Source organism: Hemicordylus capensis, chromosome 6 (assembly GCF_027244095.1).
Source record: "Hemicordylus capensis ecotype Gifberg chromosome 6, rHemCap1.1.pri, whole genome shotgun sequence".
NCBI lineage: Eukaryota > Metazoa > Chordata > Lepidosauria > Squamata > Cordylidae > Hemicordylus > Hemicordylus capensis.
Genome location: NC_069662.1, coordinates 169226241 through 169249612, shown reverse-complemented (window position 1 = coordinate 169249612; position 23372 = coordinate 169226241). Strand labels below are relative to the sequence as shown.

The 23372-nt window shown below is 46.4% G+C and overlaps 1 protein-coding gene across 4 annotated transcripts in view; it reads left to right on the top strand.

The window, feature by feature from the left end:
• SMARCC1 (SWI/SNF related, matrix associated, actin dependent regulator of chromatin subfamily c member 1) overlaps window positions 1-23372 on the top strand; it is a 163882-nt gene that overhangs the window by 118231 nt on the left and 22279 nt on the right. For all 4 annotated transcript variants that reach the window (XM_053262111.1, XM_053262110.1, XM_053262109.1 and 1 more), the window contains 4 exons: window positions 6002-6116; window positions 6828-6979; window positions 10159-10293; window positions 15822-16086. In XM_053262111.1, the coding sequence (XP_053118086.1) occupies window positions 6002-6116; window positions 6828-6979; window positions 10159-10293; window positions 15822-16086 (667 nt within the window). The remainder of the gene's footprint in view (window positions 1-6001; window positions 6117-6827; window positions 6980-10158; window positions 10294-15821; window positions 16087-23372) is intronic.

The window sequence follows — 23372 nt, the reverse complement described above, 5'->3', positions numbered from 1 at the left end:
AGGGCGCCACTTCAGACCACTGAGTACTCGATGTCATCAAGAGCGGTTACTACATAGAACTAGCTAAAAATCTTCCTCACTGCTTCCTTCCCACACCAACCTTCTGCCTGCCCTCCAAACACAAGGGTCTCAAGGAGGCAATCCAGCACCTCCTATCAATCGGTGCGATAGAACTTGTGCCTGTGGATCAACAGGGAGCAGGAATATACTCCATCTTCAGTGTCCAAAAAGGATGCCTCCCGGCAGGCAGTTCTGGAGCTAAATACCTCAACTGCTTCATGAAAAAAGAAAGTTCCACATGGAATCACTCAGGTCAATTGTGGAAGCCCTACATCATCTCGACTTCAAAGCCTCAGTAGACCTCAAGGAGACTCACCTACACATCTCAATTCACCAAGAGAGTAACCCTCTGCTGCACTTCCTCTACACAGGAAGGCACTACCAATACAGGGATCTCCTTTGGCCTCTCCTCAGCCCCTCACATATTCACAAAGACCCTGGCACCAGTCATAGTGCACCTCCAACTCATGGGAGTCAGGATATTTGCTTTTCTGGATGACTTACTGGTCCTGTCTCCTTCCCTTCAGTCTGCCCAGAAGGACCTCAATGCCATGCTACATATGCTCCAGAATCACAGCTTCCTGGTCAACAGAGAGAAAAGCCAGTTACACCTATCACACCAATTACTGCACCTGGGCATTATGATAGACACACAAAAGGACAAACGTTTTCTACCAACAGAGTGCAGGGCCTCCCTGGAGATGAAAGTCCATCAGGCCCTGGTAAGGAAATCACTGCCATTGCTCTCCCTTTCCAGGATCCTGGGACTGATGGAGGCAACCTTGGAATCCATCCCATGGACATGTTTCCATCTGATCCGCACGTGTAACCCGCCGGGGGGAACCAGATCAAAGTCTCTGCAGGTGTAAGCAGTTCTCCTGTTCCTGTGGGCCTAACAATATCTGGCGTCCATAACAGCGCACCATGTACAAGGCGACCTAAACATGGTGACAGATTGGCTCAGCAGGAAGGACATTCTCCCAGGAGAATGGAGACTGAACCCGGTGACCATTAAATCAATATTGAACCACTTCGGCAAGCCATCAATGGACCTGTTTGCAACTCCAACCAATGCTCTGGTATAACACAGGCAGAAACAGTGGACGCCCTGTCGGCTCCATGGCCGGCAAAACTACTATATTCATTTCTACCAACACCTCTCCTCGCCAGTCTTCTTTGAAGAGTGAAGCTCCTCAGGGCATAGGTCGTTCTTGTGGCACCCTTCTGGCCTCAAAGACCCTGTTTTTTAGAGATCCAAAACCTGGTAGCAGAGAAATACCGGATATTGCCGGTCATGGCAGATCTTCTTCAGCAGGGCCCAGTATATCACTCAGATCCAGGCTGGTTACAGCTAGCCGCCTGGAGACTGAATGGTGCCTCTTCAAACAACATGGCTACTCCTCCAAAGTAATTGACATGATGGTGACCTCCAGATGTCCCTCCACAAACAGGATCTATCAATACATGTGGAGGGCGTTCCTCAGATGGTCTACAAAGCATAGGGTTCCTAAAGGAGCAGCTACAATGAAACATCTTATACAATTCCTTCAGGATGGTGTGGACCAGGGTCTCTCCGCAAACACCTTGAAACAGCAGGCCACCTCCCTGGTGGGACTTATCTCATGGGGGTCAAAACATTCCAGGCTGCCACACTCGCACTTGCAGTGCTTCAACACTGCAACACTGATCCCCCCCCCCCAGTAGTACACCGATTTCCTACCTGGAGTTTACATATGGTCCTGAAGGCCCTCCAGGGACCCCCTTGTGAGACAGTTCAGTCTATCCCATCATGTCTTTTGGCCCTAAAGCTTGCCTTTTTGATAGTTGGCACACAGGGTGTCTGAGTTTTGGGCACTTTCAATCCATAAGAATCTTTACATATTTGCTGAAAAATCTGTGAGGCTCACCCTGGACCCCCTTTTTCCGTCCCAAGGTGGTGTCCCTATTTCACATGTTACAGGATGTAAACTTCCCCTCTTTTTGCCCAAAGCCAGATTCCACATCTGGTGGGAAAGGTTTGGCACAAGTTGGCTATCTGAAGATGCCTGAAGGCATACATAAATAGTACAAAGCATGTTCAGACTATGGAGTCATTGTTCATATCCTTTTTGCCTCAGAACATGGGCCAGGCCGTTACCCCCTCCCCATTAGCTTGGTGGCTCAAGGTGTGTATAGCCCTGACACACAATACACAGAACCTTAGGACCCCCACTAAAGTACTTGCCCATTCGACCAGAGCAGCCACCACTTCAGCTGTGTTCTCCACGAATGCTCCAGGACATTTGCAGGGCAGTGACCTGGAGGGCTCGTTCTACTTTTACCAGGCACTATAAATTGGATTCATTCCCCTCTGCTCAAGCATCATTTGAGAGGCAGGTTCTCTAACAGGTCCTTCCTCCAGAGTAGGCGGAGATGCTCCCCACCCCCAGTTGGCCTGAGTGCTGTGGTATGTCCCCACTCAAGAGACACCCTTGGATTCCAGCAGCAGAGAATGGAGCATTGGTTCACTTACTGTGAAGGCTTCTTCTTGGATGCTACTGCATTTAAGGGCGTCTCGACTCACCCTTCAGCACCTGTGCCTACTCCGCAGGGGAGCATTACTAAATTAGCTGCCCGAACAACAAATAACATACTGATTGTTCTCCCTTTGGTTTTTTCTCTGGTCACAATTTCATTTTTCCTAGTCTTTTCCTGCAGAATAGTTAGTTGGATTTTTTCTTTTCTATAGTTTGGATTTTAACTTTGTTCACTACCTGTTTTTTTATTCCTCAATGTACTCTTGGCTATCTTGGCCTAAAAGAACTGGGTGAGGTCATGCTCATCCAGCTGTTAAACACTCTGACTAATTTAAATAGTCCTGCCTTAGTGAGTTACGTGGACAAGCATAACCCACTCAAGAGACGCCCTTGGATGCAGCAGCAAGAAGAAGCCCTCACAGTAAGTGAACCAATGCTCCAATCTGCCCCAAGCAGACAAATGTGAGGTGCCAGTGCTATTCCCCCCCCCCCAACCTTCAGAGGATATGGTTTGGGAAAGGCAGAGCTGGTTGTGCTAATGGGCTACAGTTGCAGCGCCTAGAGCTGTTAGTGCATGGTGGTATGCGCCTGATGTGTTCCAGCCTTGACTAAATGAAGCAAAGGCCTGTGCTTCACTTGCTAGCATTTCTCTAGTGTCTCTGATGTGCTAGTTCTTGAGATATTTCAGTTCTGTCAGAATTTCATTGGTGGTTTCTGTAGAAGCAAATGAGGGACAAAATGATCTCCAAAAGGGATCTCTCTGAGACCTCTGCCCTGCCCTGCCCCCACTAGCATGACTGAGTGGGGACTACCAATTGAATTGTGGATTTCCACATGGTCACAGAGGAGAAGTAGTGTGTTGTATTTGCTCCGTTGTCTCTCGCTTCTAGTGAACAATCCTGTGTATCATAGAAGCCACGTTCACAGTTGCCCCATCTTGCAGATTATATGAGACAGTTCACACACCTAATGGAAAGGGAGAGACTAGACTCCCCTCTCAGCCCTGGAGGTTTGTCCTTTTAGGATCACGATCTGTTCGGGTCAGGTTCTGTTCTGTCACAGAAATCAGCTCCTACAGCTGACTGTCAGTTAACAGTGCTGACCTTTGAGTAGTCCTGATAGGAGCTGGCTTCTGACCACTGCCCTGGAGCCAGGAATTTTCTTATCCTGAGTTGTGGTGACAGCTGCCCTCTGCTCACCTGCCTTTCTTCCTCCTCAGTTAAATGAGGAGGAAATGGCCAGTTGAGTTGCCTCATGCCCTGCAGGATTCTAGATGAGGCTGGTTCTTTCCCTGTAGTGTTCTCTTCTGGCTTCTCATTATTCATTTTTCTATGTAAACCACTTTGAGTGCTTTTTTGTTTAGAAGCAATGTACTGATTGGGTGCCACCAGTTCATCTGGTGGCAACCCGGATTGGGCCTTCTCAGTTGTCGCCCCTGGGTTGTGGACTGAGCTCCCTGTAGACATGAGAGGGTTATCTACCTTGGAAGCCTTCAGGAGAGCCTTAAAAGACTCCTCTTTTTAGCCTGGCTTTTAATGATATCTCGTTTTAATTTTAATCTGATTTAAATGTTTTTCTGTTTTATTTGTTTTATTACGTGTGTTTTATTTTAACGTACACTGCCCTGAGCCACTTTAGGGAGGGTGGTATATGAATGAATGAATGTGAATAATAGTTGTGATAGTAGTTCTGTAAATACAGCATTTAAATTAAATGTAATCTGTGCTGATTTTATTCAGCTGCTTTATTTACCTTGAGTTGATTTTAAAGTAAGCAGAATATAAACCATTTAAATAAAGGCTGTGGTATCATAAGCACAAAAGAAACTGTTCTAGACTTTATGGAAGTTTGTTGCTTGACAAAACAGTTGTCTACGTCAGGGGGCTGCAAGCCATTGTCTTCTGGGCCATAGAATGAAAGCTACATTCAAACCCGGGGCAAAGGATTAATTTTGTTGTGTGCTGCTTTGCCTATTATACTTTCAGGTTAAATTCAAATGTTTAGGGCCAGTTTTGCCATATTTGCCACCTTAAAAAAATTAGCCCAACCTTAGTGACTGTAGGATTTCTACAATAGTGAGCAAGTATTACCGGAGCTGCAGTCTTGTATGCACTGAGAACAGAGAAAATTGGTGCTCTTAAAAAAAAAAAAGTATTAATCTACAGTATGAATGCTTTTTTATTTTGCTAACACCATTTGTGTGTGTGTGGTGTTTGGACTGAGATGAGTTTATTGTGTGTTAATGTTGTTTTGGTATTGCTCTGGCCAGCAGCTTACACCATTAGGGAACTGAAATAAAGCTATTTACTAAAAGGCTTGCCAGTCATTTTCTTCCAGTCTGGACTTTAGGAAGAGATCAGAACCTTTCTAAAACACGTAATAAAACACTTTTTACTGTTTTCCTTTCCTATAAAAGAACCTGCTTTTTATTCATTTTATTAATGCATTCATTTTATTTTTATACAGTCTAAATCAATGATCTCTAGGTAGTTTACAATCTTACAATCAGCAGTTAAAAACAAAACTAAGCGCTGTTAAGGGAAAAACAATCAAATAAAGGTACCAAAGGCTGGATTAAAAAGATGAGTTTTTAAGACATTCTTGATGGCTAGCAGCAAGGTCAGCCCACACATCTCGGGAGGGAGTGGGTTCCAAAGCCCAGAGGCGGCTACAGAGAAGGCCCAACCCTGGGCCTCCGCCAGACAGGTTGACACCAACTGGAGGTGGACCTCTCCAGGAGTGGGTGGGTGGGTGTGTCTAGCAGTTACAATTTATCATTGCTAATACATGGATGTCTTTGTGAATGCTGACATTTAGTTTCATGTGTTGCTGTATCATTCTCCAGTTGTATGCTGCTACTTTTATTATTGGATATAGGCCATGGTTGACAAAGTGAATCCTGAAAACAATTTAGAGGGAATCTTAGAAGTTTCATTGTGTCTGAAGGACGGGTTAGCGCTTTAAGGGCCAACACTATAAGTTGCCCTGGGGAGCAGTGTGGTGCGTTTTCAACCCCAGCAGCCAGACCCAGGCTCCATTCTCGCTGCGCCACTGGGACAGCTCTCAGGCAAAGGAGTCATGGGCCTGCTATCTGCTGTGCTGCAGACCAGGCCCTACATTGCTGTTGCTTCAGGCCTTGGTTCCTCTCTGAGCAATTTGTGTCAATGAATAGCTCCCAAACTGCCCCCTTGGGGAACCTGGCCATCTGCCTTGCCTTGCCTATGTCCTGCCTCTGCCACCCCAACATGAACTCTTCTTTGCTGTACTGACCTGCCTCTGGCTGCCCTAGAACAGTCCACTTGCTTGCTCCAGAACCTAACCTGCATCCTCTTGCTTGTCCCTGAGAACCTCACTGAGGTTGATAGACATTGAGAATCAAAACTAAAAACACATTGCTTCTGTTTTTCTTCTTTCACACTTTCTAGGTAGAAAACAAAGGAGAAAATGAAATAGGAGATGGAAACAAAGTACAGGAAGGAGAAGAGGAGAGAAATGCAGAAAAGGAGCCAGATGGTGAAATCCCCCAAGATTCCAAGCCAGGTAGAGTTTCACTTTCCCAATTGAGTGCTGGCATAAAAAAACCTTTCCCTGTTCTAGGGATATCCCATAAATGTAACTGTGACAGATGTGATCTCCTTCTCATCGCTTGGCCTGCTTCTGAGTACAGTAGTAAATATCTGGGCTCCATCTTACAGCCTGGCTCAGGCTCCAAATCCTTTTATGCTTCAGTTAGGAACTCCTTTCATCTTGGTTGTATGTTCTGCATAATGAAGGCTGACAAGCAGCCCAGGCTAATATGAATGGGGAGTGTTATTTCCGATTGCTGAATCATTGGTTCAGCCCTAAATGGGAAGGAATCGGTGAGCAACCTGTGCACACACTTTTTACATGGCCTACGGATGCTCTTAGGAAACACAAGCATTTGGAGGCCCAAGTCTCTCTGCAGTTGCTTCACTCTATAAGAGAATAGCTTACTCCAATACAAAGGGAACATTTTTAAAGGGGTGCACCGAGCACAGTGCCTTCTGTTTCCAAATGGAGAATCACAAGGTGTCTGTTTCCTCTGCTGTTCTAAAGAGGGTGTGCACGATGACCAGACAGTTAATGTAAAGAAACAGTGGCATGTTTTGGACAGTGAAGTTGAACACCACTCATTTTTTTAATGCTGGGAGTTGAGTGCTACACAAATAATCAGGATGAGGGGATGATAACCCGAGGAGGTTCAAGGCTAACTGGGAGCATTTTGTTTAGATGAGGAGGCAGAAGAGAACAAGGAGAACCTTGATGTGTGCAAAGACAAGGAGAGTGATGTTGGGAAGAAGAGAATGGAGCACGAAATCTCCGAAGGGAATGTAGCGACGGCTGCAGCTGCTGCTCTTGCCTCGGCTGCCACCAAAGCCAAGGTCTGTTATGTGCATATGGCACTGCATCTGATTTCCGGTGCTGCTCAGGGAGCCCTTTTAAAACGGCCCCATTGTTGCAAAGCACTGGGGTTTGTTCCTCTTTCCCATGCCTCAAAATGCCTGTTTGTGCTCCTCGGCTTCAGCTGTAAAATGTTAATGTTAAGTGAAATTTGTTTCCTTCTGAATGGTTTAAGTCTGCTATTGTAGGCTTAGTAAAAGGCACACTGAGAGGGCCCTTCCAAAGGGTGTGCCAGCTTTTTCTGTGTGTGATTGGCTGTTGCTTTTGATGGTTAATGCTCAAGAATTGAGCCAAGTATTCCTTCCTCACAAGCCCATTAACTTAAGAGGTAGGTTAATGCAACCCAGCTAGAATGTAAAAGTCTTGTGCAGGAGTTTCGGGAAGATAACTCTTCTCTCAGGTTGGCCCATTTCTGTGCTTTTGTGCTGGTTGGAAAAGTCCAGTTTTCGTCTTCTGCCACTCTCAGATTTTTCTCAAATTCTGGTTTTTCCAAGCTGAGATTCCGCCCTCCCCCCTCAACATTTGCTGAGACTTTCTCACTGCTCCTGCTGTTAGCTTCTTGGGTTCTACCTCCTTAAAGAGAGTCAGTTGCACTGTATTTCCCAGTCCCTTTCATCTTGAATGGTGATAGGCCATAGTCCAGTAGTAGAGTGCCTACTTTGTTTGCAGAATGCCCAAGGCTCTGTCATTGGCATCTCCATTTAAAAGGATCTGAGCTGGTAGGTGCTTAGACAGACTTTCCTGTGCCTCAGAGCTTGGACAGCTGCTGCCAGTCAGAGTAGACATTCCTGGGCTAGATGGGCTGTTGTGGTCTGACTTGATAAAAGGCAGCTCCCTATGTATAAGCTCGTGACATCTTCGCAAAATAGCAGTATGAAGGATTTTTTTTTAAAGCAACAACAGAAAAATAAGTTCAAAGAAGGGGGCAGACATTCTTGAGAAATCAGTAGCAAAACAGCACAGTTGGGTAAAGTTAAATCTTAGTGTGGAGATTTTTTCCAATCAAGCATGGGTCTTCTCACAGTCTGATTTGGCTGGAGATAATACCTGCTGCCTACCTGAGATCGTCAGTTTCTGAACTCTTTAGTAATCAGTGGAGCCTCTTTATCATCGGAGGCCACGCATGTATCCATTGAAGACTGATGAGCATCATCCAAGCAAGCAATAAAAATGCAAATCGGGATGAAAATAATTGCAGAGAGGAGGGCTTCCTGCCCCAGCTGAAGCCCCTTTTCTTCCCAGATGAAGATAGATGCTGTTAGGAAGACGTTATCTGGCTAATGTAGTGGTTTGAATTCCATAACGACACACCAGATTCATAGAAGAGAGAGTTATTTCCTGCAGTTAGGACTGGCATGCTCCAAAGCAGAATTAAGGACTACAGATTTTCCTCCTAATTTGCATTTAAATTCTGGAAAAATAGTTTATCCTTTTAGCAAGTCCTGATTGGTGTCTGGGAAGCAAATAATTCATGAGGGTTCCCCCACCCCCAAGTACCCCAATAGTGCTAGATCAGCTGGAAAGTTTTCGATGAAATCCCGTAATCAAACTTGAGTGTCAGAACCATCTTGAACAGTCTTTTGAAACTTGCTAATAAAAATGATCCAGTTTGCAGAAAAACATTCAAATAAATGAAATTATAATATTGTTGAAAATCTAACCCATTCTTTTGTAGGTTTATTCTTGTAATAAGCTCTAACTCCTGTCTTAAAAGATTTACACTGGTTGCCAATAAGTTTCTGGGTAAAATACAAGGTCTTGGTTATAACCTATAAAGCCCTAAGCAGCTTGGGCCCTGGGTATTTAAGAGAACGTCTTCTTCGCTATGAACCACACAGCCCATTGAGATCATCAGGAGAGGTTCGACTGCAGTTGCCACCAGCTTGTCTGGTGGCTGCTTGGGGACGGGCGTTCTCCATTGCTGCCCCGAGGCTTTGGAACACACTCCCTGCTGAAATAAGCTCCTCCCCATCTCTTACACAACTTTTTAAAAAGATGTCAGGACACATTTGTTCACCCAGTTTCTTAATTAAATACTGTTTTAATAGTTTGATTATTTTTAATAGTTTTAACTTTTTAAATTGTTTTAACCTTTTTATTTATTGTTCTCATTGTTGTAAACTGCCCAGAGACTTGCGTTTTGGGTGGTATACAAATATGTTAAATAAATAAATAATAAACTCTGAGTAGTTACTAGGCCTGTGCATGTTGGAATTCCAGTTCAGAATTCCCAGCCCCCACCACCCGGGTAGGAGCCCCCGGGTAGGAGCAGTGGGGTGGTGGTGGCTCTTTAAAAGCTGCCCAGCACTGGCTCGGTGTGAGTGTCACGGCAAGGTATGGGTGCTTCAGGGTGGGGAAAAGTTCCACAGGTCAGTGTCCTGGCAGCCCTGTGTATGACTTCGCAACACTGCCTCCTGGTGGGGAGAGTGGGCCTTGGGAATTCCAAACCATATCCAACATGCACAGGCCTGGTAGATACAGTTTCAAATAAAATTACTTGCAAAGCTATTGGTCAGTACTTCAGCCAACAGCAGAGAGATCAGTGACTAATTGGCCTTTGGAGAATTGTTTGTTTGCTACAACTCTTTCCAACAACAGAAGTTCTCAAAGTAATTTACATAGCACAAGGAATGAGCTGGGAATGAGCAGATGGTTCCCTGTCCCAAAAGGGCTCATGAGCTAAAAAGAAACACAAGGGGGAGACACCAGCAGCAGCCAGTATAAAGATGCTGGGCTGGGGTTGGATAGGAGCAGTTGCCATCTCTGCTAAAAATGAGAACCACCTCTTTAAAAGGTAGCTTTTAAGCCCAGTTAGCAGGAAGGAGAAGTTGTGGCATCAGGCAGCTTCCCAGGCAGACAGTGGAGCAGTGTTGTGAGATAACACAGAAGTGAGCCACCTCGAAACTTCTAACCTGTATCTCTTGCACCCTAATGCCATCGCAGCACCAACCAGTTCATATTTCAAAAGAATTTAAAGTGGAATCAGGCTTGTTAAATACCCTAGGAGGACTGCTATTGCCCAGTTAAGAAGAGAAATGAAAAGAAAATCAGATTTGTATAATCAAACAAATGAAACACCTAGGCCATCTTTTTATATTTGGTGCATCAAAACATTTCAATGTCTAGGTTGCATGTGGGTAAAAGGTGTGTTTTCCCTCAGCATCTAGCGGCGGTTGAGGAGAGGAAGATCAAATCCTTGGTAGCTCTCCTGGTGGAAACACAAATGAAAAAACTGGAGATCAAACTCCGCCATTTTGAGGAGCTGGAAACAATCATGGATAGAGAAAAAGAGGCGGTAAGAGGAGACTGTTGATTTAAATATGTACTCTGCAGCCTTGAAAGCTCAGGGCACTGGGAGAATTGGGACTGCTTCTGGGTGCATGCTTGTGTGTATCCCAGCTTCGCATCAACATTCAAATCAGAGTGCTAGCGTGCTATTCTGTGAACACATCCAGCCACCTACCTTGTTCATCCAGAGTCACTCCTGTAGCTTGGCGATAACTTATTACTTTTGGATCATACACATTAGTACGGATTATTTCTGGGTAAGATGTGGATGCTTCTCGACATGCTTGCTTGTGTGTTGATGGAATACTTTCTAGGTTTTTCTGCCCTTTCCCCTTATAGGTAGATTGCATTGAATTCACATTTCCCTGCTGGCATTCATCAGATTAATAGTGTGTGACAAACTGTGGCCTTCTGTCCCAGTTGTGTGTCGGCAGGAGGGTTTTCCCCGTGAATGAGTCTCCTTGGCTCTTCCATTGTACGTGTCTGCTCTGTCCCTCCCCATCTACTTGTCTACCAGCCCTGTTGCCAATTGGCAGATAAGGAAAGGGCTGTTGCTAAGCTGGAGGTTATCTGTGTATTACCTTGGCTTTAAACTCTGCTACTGCAGTCTTTTCTCACCCCATTTGTAGGTTTTGGATCCTTTCCCTTTTAAAAGATAATTTGCAAATGTCCTTCCAAAAAGCTCTGGATTGCTAAGAACACTGCTTTATTCGTTTGCTGTCCAAGCCTTTCATACCATGATCAGGTTACCTCCCCCTTACTTTTGGGAAGGTGGAGAGCAGAGGAGCCGTTGCTGGGTTTATACATTACATGACTGAATTTATAAAACTGAAACAATTTTGGTGTTGCCAACCCTAATAGATCTTAAAACTAGATTGCATAAATAAGACTCTTTTAAATACACAGACGGTAACAACATGGGTTGGTGTACCATTGTCAGTGGTATGGGAAGGTTTTGCTCTTTCCAGTAGCATTTGGTGTGGGGTGTGTTCTAATTCTTACCCAGCTCCCCATCAAATTTGCACAGTGGCTTCTTGTTTCCCATTAAAGGATCCCGTTTTAAAGCAGTTCAATGACATCTAATGAATTTAAACCCACTTGAGGTCCAAATGAACGAATTCTGCTGGCTTTTATTTCAAGAGTATTTGTGGATTAGACTTGAACAGTGCCTCTTCTATGTTTTGGGGATTTCATTGCACATGCGCGGAATTCAGGATTTTGTGCAAAATTTTACATCCATAGATAAATCGATTAATTTATTTAAAAATGTTAAGCTACAGGGAAAAGCTTGAGAATACTGGGGGCAGTAGTTGGTCATCATATTTCCACATTTATTCTCTAGGTCCTCTGCCTCCAGCCCAGTTGCCTGTCTTCCATTTGCTATCATATCAAAGCAAACATACTTGGAATCGTACAAACGAAACAGAAACTTGCTTTGCTTGCATAATTTGTGTAAGGCTGTATTTTGTAAATACCTGTTTCCCAGATTCAGTGTCCTTGCTTTGGTGTGAGCATTTGGAGCTCTGTGGGGCAGCAGAAGATGCCCAGCTCTGGGTTAGGCTGACTGACTTCTAAAGGGTGAGGGCCACTTTAAGGCAGGCTCTCTCAGCTGAAAACTCTTGACTGTCTTGCCTGCTGTCACTCCTGACCACTAAGATGATTATGTTCGATTATTGTCACATTCTATGAGCAAAGTCTCTATTCCTGCCTGGCGTTTGCCATTGTGTAGAGGTATCCTGGGCACAACTGCATTTCAGTGGAATAATTTTATCTTCGCTTATTTCTGCTTGATGTTGAACACTGAGAACAAAAAGTGGGATTGAATTGATCTACCTACGTTATAAGGATTGCACGACTTGAGCCATAGTCCTTCGAGCTGGTGCAGAAGTGCCCTGGGCTGCTGCTTGTCTCTTAGAAAAGGTGTCCCAGCAGCCTCTGCTTTCGTCTGCTCTTAGGTCTGTCTGTTGCTTAGACATCCATCCTGCTAGGGAAAACTGAAATGAAGGTTAGTTTTGGCAGCGTTGCAACTCTGGAGTCGCTGTGGTAGAAGGGAAAGGAGCAGAGATTTCCACTCCTTTGTGGAAGTCTGCCACAACAATGTTGCTTTATTAAGCCCATTCCTTGGGTCATTTCCAGCACTTCTTAGAATAACCCGCCACCTGCTGAATCAGGTTTCAGTGACACACCAGTGGTAAATCCTTGGAAATAGGTCTGATTGGACAAAAGAAACCCAAACTGGACAAGCAAAATGCAAACCAACAGTTACATGCTTGAAAAGGCTCCCAGACATCCTGCATGACAACCATGAGCTCTGTCCACATTGCAGGTCCTGAAATGACTCCCGTAAGTGCTACACAACAGAGATCAGCCTTCAAGCATGCTTTGTTGGGGACTAGATTGTATTTAAAGTGCACATGCATGCATGCTTACATGCACACACAACACACGGGTGGTGCTGCTGCAGAGAGAACGCAGGATGCAGGAGAGAACTTTTGGCAGCCATTGTTCTTAATTTCAGACTGGAGCTGGAATGTGGAGCCCTCTCCGCTTTGCAGCGTCGCTGTCCCAGTTGCTGTGCCCACCTAGATGGGGCTCCGCTCCCAGGGCAACACTGCTCTTTGTTTATACTTATCCTGGCTGCCCCATCTCAAAAAGCAAAGTGTCAGGCAGGAAAAGGCGCAGAGAAGTGCAGTCAGAATGATCCAGGCGGTTGGGAGCATCTTTCATGGAGAGGTTTCTTTCCTCTCATAATACAATAACTCATGGTCATCCAAAGAAGTTACTGAACAGTAGAGTCAGGATAGAGATAATGGGCACCATATCTTAAGGACGCTGTAGAACTGGAGAAGGTGCAGAAGAGGGCAACCACGATGATCAGGGGCCTGGAGCACCTTCCTTACAAGGCAAGGCTTTTTAGGTTAGAAAAAATGCAGCTGAGGGGAGACATGATAGAGGACTATAAAGCCATGCATGGTGTGTAGAATGCTGCTGTAGAGAAAATTGTCTCCCTCTTGCATAACACTAGAACCAGGGGGAGTCATACTATGAAACTGATGGCCAAGAAATTTAGAACCAACAAAAGGAATTACTTTTCCACACAACATATACAGGTGAAACTCGGAAAATTAGAATATTGTGCAAAAGTCCATTAATTTCAGTAATGCAAATTAAAAGGTGAAACTGATATATGAGGCAGACACATTACATGCAAAGCGAGATAAGTCAAGCCTTAATTTGTTATAATTGTGATGATCATGGCGTACAGCTCATGAAAACCCCAAATCTCCAATCTCAGAAAATTAGAATATTACATGGAACCAAGAAGACAAGGATTGAAGAATAGAACAATATCGGACCTCTGAAAAGTATACAGTATACTGTGCTTGATTGGCCAGCAAACTCGCCTGACCTGACCCCATAGAGAATCTATGGGGCATTGCCAAGAGAAGGATGAGAGACATGAGACCAAACAATGCAGAATTGCTGAAGGCCGCTAATGAAGCATCCTGGTCTTCCATAATACCTCATCAGTGCCACAGGCTGATAGCATCCATGCCACACCGCATTGAGGCAGTAATTGCTACAAAAGGGGCCCAAACCAAGTACTGAATACATATGCATGCTTATACTTTTCAGAGGTCCAATATTGTTCTGTTCTACAACCCTTGTCTTCTTGGTTCCATGTAATATTCTAATTTTCTGAGATTGTGGATTTGGGGTTTTCATGATCATCACAATTATAACAAATTAAGGCTTGACTTATCTCGCTTTGCATGTAATGCGTCTTTCTCATATATCAGTTTCACCTTTTAATTTGCATTACTGAAATTAATGGACTTTTGCACAATATTCTAATTTTCCGAGTTTCACCTGTACATACATTTTATAAGTACAAAAGGAAGTACTTTTTCACAACTAGCCTTTGCAGGGCTTCGGCTAGTGCGCCAGCTGCATCCCTTTCTCAAGAAGGCAGATCTGGGCACAGTTACCCACGACTTAGTCACGTCACGGCTGGATTACTGTAATGCACTCTAAGTGGGGCTGCCCTTGAAGAACATTCGGAAACTGCAACTAGTGCAAAATGTGGCAGCTAGGATTTTCTCTGCAGCTGCTTGCTGGAATCACATCACACCCATTTTGAAAGAGGTGCACTGGCTACCAATTTGTTTCCAGGTCCAATTCATGATGCTGGTTTGGATCTTTAAAGCCCTTAATGGTTTGGGCCCAGGATACCTGAGGGACCACCTGCTCCCCAGGGTTGCTGCCCGCTTGACAAGGTCATCTGAGGGGGCTCTGCTCCGGGTGCCAACCATGAGGGAGGCTCAGCTGCCATGCATGTGGGACAGGGCCCTCTCTGTTGCTGCCTCCAGACTCTGGAATGCTTTCCCAGTGGCTGTCTCCATCACAGTTTTTAGAAAGCATGTGAAATCTTGGCTTTTTACCCAGGCTTTTATATGATTGTCTCTGCTGGTGCTGCTGATTTGTATATTGTATGGTTATATTGTGCTTGTATTTTAAATCTTTTTAGTCAGACCTATGTTTTTATATTCTAGCTTTATATTTTAATTGTGTAATTTTTATGTTCTTGTTTTAATTTTTCTGTGTGGACCACCTTGAGATTGTTTTAATGAAAGGCAGTATACAAATTTAACAATAAATAAATAATCAACCTAAGGAATTCTCTGCCACAAGACGTGGTGACAGCCAACAGCCTGGATGGTTTTAAGAGGAGTTTAGATAAATTCATGGAGGCGAGGTCTGTCAGTGGTTACTAGTCTGAGGGCTATAGGCCACCTCAGAGGCAAGATGCTTCTAAATACCAGTTGCAAGAGAGTGGGCATGCCCTCAACTCCTGCCTGTGGGCTTCCCAGAGGCATCTGGTGGGCCACTGTGTGAGGCAGAATGCTGGACTAGATGGGCCTTGGCCCTGATTCAGCAGGACTTCTCTTATGTTCTAGATTTTCACACAATGCATAATTTAAGGAATTTACTGTCACACTCACACTGGCACAGGAAACAGAGGAGACCATCGCTCTCTGATGGTGGTCCCAGGTTCAGTCTACAGTTGAAGAATCAGTAGCAGGTGCTGGGAAAGAGTCTTCTCTGCCTGAGGCCTGAGAAAGCTGCTGCCATAGAGAAGAGACTGCACTGGCTAGATGGACTAATAGTCTGGCTCCATTTAAGATAGCCTCATATGCCAGATTTGTTTGTGTCTCAGATTGGAAGAAGGCATCTTAGGGACACCCTGGGTTAGTGTCAGCATTTGGGGTCAGTCTGTGTTGGGTCTGTCACTAAACTATGGCCCTTCTCCAGTGTGGACCAGCTAGCTGCTCCTAGTCCTACACTTCACTCAAACACAATGCAAATTAGCATGTCCCTGACCAGAGGCTCGTAATTCTAGCTCTTACTGTAGTTTAGCATCAGGAAATGCTGTAACATCTGTCTGAAGGGAAAGCGTGAGGAGTTTTAGGACTTTGCTTTAATTGATGCGTTTCAATATGCAGTCCTTTCATTTCCCGTCTCTTTCTCCTGTAGCTGGAGCAGCAGAGACAGCAGCTGCTGACCGAGCGCCAGAACTTCCACATGGAACAGCTGAAGTATGCGGAATTGCGTGCCCGTCAGCAACTGGAGCAGCAGCAGCAGCACAGCCAGAATGCTCCACAGTCGCACCAGCATTCCAGCGGCCCCGGCATGAACCCTCTTGGGACAGCTGGGCATCCAGGCTTGATGTCTCACCAGCAGCCTCCTCCGTATCCCATGATGCACCACCAAATGCCCCCTCCTCACACCCCACAGCCAGGTAAGAGCTGGAGATGCACCCAAAAGAGGGCTGAAATTGATCTAGGGTGAGGCAAAAACAAGTAGAAATTCTGGGCTCTACAGAACTGAGACAACAATTATTCTGACTTAAGGTTTTCATTTCTTTTGAAGACTGAGTTTTTAAAAAAAGGTTTTATGGCAAAAACCTGGAAGGAAGAGTGACTAAATAGTTGCAAGGAAGCTGAGCTACGCACTGGAGCCCCACCTGTGACTGTGACTTTTTATTTTTCAGTTGGCATCTGAGTATTCTCAGGAAGCCTGAGGAAGGGCCATCGCGCCATGGTCCAGCATGTTCTTTGCATGCAGGAGGAGCCCCAGGTTCAATCTCTGGCGGCATCTCCTGTTGAAAAGATCAGGGAGGGAAAGATCCTTCTCTGACTGGAATCCTGGAAAGCCGCTGCTAGTCACCGTAGACGGTCCTGGGCTGGCCTCAGCACAAGGGAGCTTCAGGGGCTCATCTGCCCAATAGTGGGCCTGAGTATGTTGTTCTCTGTTCACGGACAATACTCAAAGCCCTAGGCTTCAGGCATTCGGAAACCGATCTCCTTAATGTGGAGGGTCTGTGTGTCCAATCGTAAAGTCTTTGGCCCACTTCAGACATCATGGCAAATCATGAGTTTAGCACTGTGCGAACAAGTCCAAGGGGGCCCTGGGCTTTCACTTTGAGAACAAACCACCTTTCTTTGTTCTGCACCAGCTTGAGACCAAAAGAGTGGCAAGGGGTCAGAGTATAATCCGGGGAGGTGCAGTTTTAAACAGAGGTTGCAGCTCTGCTGCCCATCATTCTGGCTGCTTTGCTGGCCCACTGTAGGTGATACTTAACATGCATCCCTAGCACAAGGACAGAGGCTTCGTGGTTCCATAAAGTCAGCGTTTGAATATACTTAAGCGCTGCTCTTTTTCATTCTCTGCCTTCAGATACTGTCCCTAAGGCATAGGCTTAGATGAGATGTCTGTTGAATCATTTCCCAAACATTATCCAGTGAATTCAACAACAAATGGCTCTCTTGAAGTAACTTTTAAGAGCAGGTGTTGGTATATACCAAGTTTCAAATTGCTCATCTTAGAGGAAGTTTAAGCTTGGTACTATACCAAAACCTGCTCTTAAAAGCAAGGATGATCTAAAGGACAGGTGCATTATTACTCAGTTTTCCGTAGTGAGAGGGTGTCATTCGCTCTCTTTTCTTTCTTACTGCCAGAAATATTAGTGTCATTATTATTAATGCACTTTTATTTTAAAATGTGTACCCTGCTTTTTCATTTCATTCTTGAGATGCCCAAAGCAGCTTGCAACAAGAATACTAAAAGCAATCCTACAGCTCTCAACCAATCAATACTTTATTACAGTCACAGACCAGCACAGTTTACAAACAGAAGCCCAGCAAAATAAACCAACAGGGTTATGATACAGTAGTTAAACACATAGAAACAGCTAGAAAGGAGAGGAGAGCTGGTCTTGTGGTAGCAAGCATGACTTGTCCCCATAGCTAAGCAGGGTCAGCCCTGGTTGCATATGAATGGGTGACTTGATGTGTGAGCACCGCAAGATATTCCCCTCAGGGGATGAAGCCGCTCTGGGAAGAGCAGAAGGTTTCAAGTTCCCTCCCCGGCTTCTCCAAGATAAGGCTGAGAGAGATTCCTGCCTGCAACCTTGGAGAAGCTGCTGCCAGTCTGTGAAGACAATACTGAGCTAGATAGACCAATGGTCTGACTCATTATATGGCAGTTTCCTATGTTCCTAAATGGTTCTTAATGAACCCCTGGCGAATTTTACTGGCTATTAAACAGAACTTAGCCACATTATAAGATCTTGAGTCATTCTGGTCAGTTAAAAGATAATCGAGATAAAAATAACCTGTGCAGCCTGAATGGCAGCTAATAAAAGAAGTTATACCGGTATGTTTATGCCGTATGTCTCGGTAAAATTGGCAGTAAAAGAGCACATGTGCTATTGTTTCAATGAACAATAAAAGAGCACCTGTGCCGGGCGGAGAGCTGGTCTTGTGGTAGCCAGCATGACTTGTCCCCTTAGCTAAGCAGGGTCAGCCCTGGAGGCTACATGTATGAGCAGTGTAAGATATTCCTCTCAGGGGATGGAGCCACTCTGGGAAGAGCATCTAGGTTCCAAGTTCCCTCCCAGTCCCTGGCAGCATCTCCAGGATAGGGCTGAGAGAGACTCCTGCCTGCAACCTTGGAGAAGCTGCTGCCAGTCGGTGTAAACAGTACTGAGCTAGATAGACCAATGGTCTGACTCATTATATGGCAGCTTCCTGTGTTTCAATATCTCCCGAGTTGTAGGGACAAGTACGTTCTTTGTAGGGGATTTTTTGGTATCTCCCTTTGCTTTGTGATATTTTGGTACAGTTATCAAGTTTAAATATCTAGCAGGGTTGAAACTCAGATCTTGGTTGCCCAAATGGACACCAATGGGAATAGAGTCCTGGTCAATTTGACACTCCATATCATCACCAGGGTGGGAGCCCAGTCAGTCTTTCCAGGTAGGGAGTTGTACAGCCTGGATGCTACTGTGGAAAAGCCTCTCTCAGGCCATCTCCAATCAGAACTCTGGTGGGGGGTGGGATGTGGAGAAAGGTGATCTGAATGGATGGGCAGGTTTGACTCTGGGCCAGTCACTTCTCTTTCAGCCTAACCTATTTCACAGGGTTGTTGTGAAAGAAACTCAAGTATGTAGTACACTGCTCTGGGCTCCTTGGAGGAAGAGCGGGATATAATTGTAACAACAACAACAACAACGGTTTGCACACAAATGTTCCTCTAGATCAAGGCTACACAAATTGGACCCTCTAGCTGTTTGGGGGCTGCAGCTCCCAACATCCCTGTTTGTTGGCCACTGTGGGATGATGGGAGCTGGAGGGCCAAAGTTTGTACAGCCCTGAGCTAGACTGTTGCTGCGGGCCAGGCAGGCTGCTTGGGCCTGGAACTAGGCACACTCCTTTGAGGAGACATTGTACACTTTGAAGTGGAACCGTCTCTTGGGGTATTTTCCAGTAAGAAAGATCCACAGATGTTTGGGGAGGGGGAATAGGTAATGCAGGAGGCAATGTGGTGGTTGTCTGGAGTTTGTGGGTACAGATCAGAAGAGTGTGGTATGCAAGGCAGCAGGTGCTCTGCAGCAAAATGGTTAAGATCTGGCAAGGAGGCAGCAAAGAACATGGCAAGGTGAGAGGAAGCTGCTCGAATGGAGGCAGTAGCAGAGGAGGGCTACAGCAGAAGAGGCCATGGGTGTGCGGTTGTGCTTCTTCAAGCATAAGCAATTGAGCAGGATGGATTTATTTTGCTCAACCATTATCCCAGTCCTCTGTGGTTCCAACCAATACAGCTCCTCTAGCAAAACTAATTAGAATCTGGAATGATGACATTTTCAGGGAAACATGCCCTGTTAACAGCCTCCTTCTGAATTACTGGCGCGGGCTTAATGGTGCTCTGTGATTGTCCAGTGGGTGGTGGTGACAAGTGATCTTCCTCACAGCACTGCCAAGAGAGTGAACTGCACGGGTTGCAAATAGGTCTGTGCATTTAAAGTGCAAGATAAATTGTTGTGTTGAGTGCGCTGGAAGGGTTTTTAGTGTGACCATCCTCTTCCCCTCCCTTTTTAGGGAAAGGGGCTGGCTTTCATCTCCCTTAGAAACTCATCTGAAGGCTTGCAGTGAACTCTTTGAAATTTTGGTCTCTTTCTCTTTGGAGTGTCTGAAAATTCTGCAGCTAACCAACCTGAAATATGATTTCAAGGGAAACTGAGCAGCAGGAAGGTTTGCCGGTACTGAATGGGAAGGGCTGCAAGAGAGCTCTCGGCTTTGTACAAGCAACATAATACACTTGAATGGGGGGGGCAGCTTCTTTTCAACACCCAGTCAGCTATCACCAGAAAGGCCCCATCATTGTGTTCAATTTAACATGCAGAGTTGAAATTTCCATTGCACAGAAAACGTTATACCAGTGGAGCCATACCCTTTCTCTAAACCAGGGGTTCCCAACCTGTGGTACTCCAGATGTCACTGAACTACAATGCTCTACTGCTGGCATCCAAGGGCGTCTCTCTGAGTGGGTTATGATTCTCCATGTGGCCCCTAAGGCAGGACTATGCAAATTAGAGTCTTTAAGAAGTGGAGAATCATGGCCCCACCCAGTTATTTTAGTCCTGTGTGGCTTCAAGGCAGTTCTTCTCAGCTTCTCTCTGTAACTTCCGTTTATTTTCGTCTTTTTGGTCTTCGATTATCTCACTTTTTTCTAGCGTTGTTTCTTCTCTTTCTAAAAAGGGGGGATTTTTCTCTAAACTTCTCTTTTTTCAACCCCCCCATCCACTCTCTTACCCCTCTTTGGCTGGGTTCTTTGCCTCCCTTCTGTCCTTGACACTCTAGGTGCATGCTCCATGTAAGAGTCAGGAAATGAACGTTTCAACAAGGCCTTCCCAAGGGCCTCCAAGCAGCCGGCAAGCCGCTCCGGAGGTCACCGAGCGAGGCTTCCTCTTCTGGAACAGAGCCCTCTCTGCAAAAACATTCACCCCTCTGCACAGCTGACAGGAGGCGTTCTCCTCAGGCGTTTTAACGGTAGAGCAGGTCTCAGAGCGGAAGGCACAACCCGCTGAACAGTTGCTCGGCGGTGCTCCAGAACTTGAGCCTGCTAAATCAAGTATTTGGAGGCCAGGGAGAGAAGGGAGCTCGGAATTGAGTGTGCAACCCGCCGATCAGCTGACAGGCGGCACTCCGTGGCTCCCACCCGCTCAATCAGGTATTTGTCGACTGGGGGGCAAATCGAGCCCCAAACCTGCTCCTCCCGCTGCCAGCCCCCATGGCCCAAGGCCCCTGCTTGTCCCAGCTTCGCTGCTTCCGCCCGTTCCCCAATGCTTTGCAGAGCACTCAGCTGCTGGCTGTAGCCCCCCACAAGCGCTGATGGTCTCCAGCAGCAATCTTCAGGGCACAGCCCCAGAAAAACGCAGAGTGGCGCCTCATAGATCTACAACTATGGGGACTGCTAGATCGAGTCAGAGGGCAACAAAAATGTCATCCACCAGAACCGTCGTGACCAGGAGTGCTGCGGCTGGAGCAGGCACACAATGGGTGAGCTTCTGACTCTTCTACCCCCCCCCCCGCGGGGCCCTGAGGGGGATCTAGCCTGGCCCAGCCTGCTCCAATGCCGCAATCCCTTGCTCAGATGCCCTCTGATATGCCACCTACCCTGGCGCTCATGGTTGGAGGATCTGTTGGCGCATTCTTTTGAGCGCTATGATCAATTAAAATCTAAAAAGCGAAAAGGGCACCGAAGGGAACAGTCGCCTTCCTCAAGTGCTTCATCTTCTGTTTCTGAGACTCCAGTCCCTAAGAAGGCAAAGGAAAGTGCAAGCACATTAAAGGGGAGGTCTAGGTCTAAGCACCGAGATAAAGAGTACTCATTCCTTTGAAATTTCAGATCATGATTAGAGATGTGTACGGAACCAGCGGAACCGGTTCGATGGCAGCGGGGGTGCTGCTTTAAGAGCAGGGCACTGACCCCTCCCGCCACTTTCCCCCCTGCTGGCGTCCATTTCTCTAACAACTAATCGGGTTGGCAGCCATACCTCCCTGCTGCCCCATTGGCCGGATATGGCCGGAAGTTCCAGGTGCGCCTGCATGCACCTGCACAGGTGCACACACATGCCAGCACGTCTGGAACCTCTGGGCAACAGGGTGGCAGGGTGGTACACTGCTGCCCCGATTAGCTGTTAGAGAAACAGACGCCGGCAAGGGGAAAGCAGCAGGAGGGGTAAGTGCACCCTCCCTTGCTCCTAAAGTGGCACCCCTGCCGCTGTTCTGTGCACAATTCACTAATCACGATTCACCAGACCCGAGGGGCCCACACCCCAAGCGGGAACCCTCAACAACCCCCAAACAAAACCCCACCAGTGCTGATTCCATTTATCCCCTTAGAAGAAGAGCCAGTTCCATGGGGAGACACCTGGGGACCCCTTGGGGGGAACAGACCCTGACGAGCCAGACAAAGAGGAAGGAGAGTGGTCAGATGGTCAGGAACCAGAGGATGCTGACACTCCCCAGAGACTTTTCCAATCATTGGACTTTGCCCCACTGATGTCCAAGACTGTTCATACATTAGGCTTGTCCCAGCCTATGAGTAAAGGTGCTATGGTTTTTCCTGGACCCAAATCAAACAGTATGGCTCTCCTGCTCCCTAAGCCCTTCATTGAGACTGCTAAAGGGGAATGGAGTTTTTCTGCTTCTAATAGGAAGGCGGTAACAATAGCCAAAAAGCTGTATTCCTTCCAACAGGAGGGGGGGGGAACACACACCCCACAGATGCTCCCGTGGTCTACTCTAAATGATCTCTAACCTGGTTCTGAGCAGGGACGGAGAGTCCACCTTTAAAGATGCTGCAGACAGGAGCATGGAAGGGGCTATGGAAAGGTCACATGACTCTGCCACCTTAGCAATGAGAGCCTCAGCAGCCACCTCTATGGTGGCCGGAGCGTCTCTCATATGGCTGGACTATCTAATCCAGGACCCAGTCTCTGACTCGGCACAATTGTGGCATAAGGCATAAGCCTTTATCTCTGATTCCACTCTTGACTCCTTGAGATTTGCTTCCAGGGCAGGAGCCACTTCAGTGCTGGGCTTCTGGAACCTGTGGTTAAAATATTGGCGTGTAGATGCTGCTTCTAAGACCCATCTGGCAAAGGACCTTTTGATGGGGAAAAGCTCTTTGGGGATGCAGCCTTAAAGGACATCCTAGTAGAGACAAAAGATAAGAAGAAGGCTCTGCCCTCCTCCTCACGTAATCTAGACCACCCACAAGGGAGGCGTTTTCCCCACTCCTTTCGGTCCTCCTTCACTGGCAGGAGGCAGGGCTTCAGGTCCCAATGCCCATTGTGGGGCAGATCCAGACCTTCCAGACAGGGGTTTGGAAACAGAGCTACCTTCTCCACCCAGGGCAAACAAGCCAAACAGCAATCCTGACTCGGTGGGTTCCTGATCAACAGGGAGAAAAGCCAGTTATGTCCTTCCCACCAACTGCTACACCTGAGGGTCACAATACAGAACAAGCTTTTCTTGCCACCAGAGCGCAGGAAGTCCATCAGGCCTTACTACAGAAGTCCATGTCATTGCTCTCCCTTTCCAGGATCCTGGGACTGATGGTGGCGACCTTGGAATCAGTACCTTGGGCGCGTTTCCACCTTGCTGCTACCCCATCACCAGGAGATTGCTGTGAAATCCACCAAACAAGTGCCTTCCACCCCAGGTGCTACAATCTCTGAGA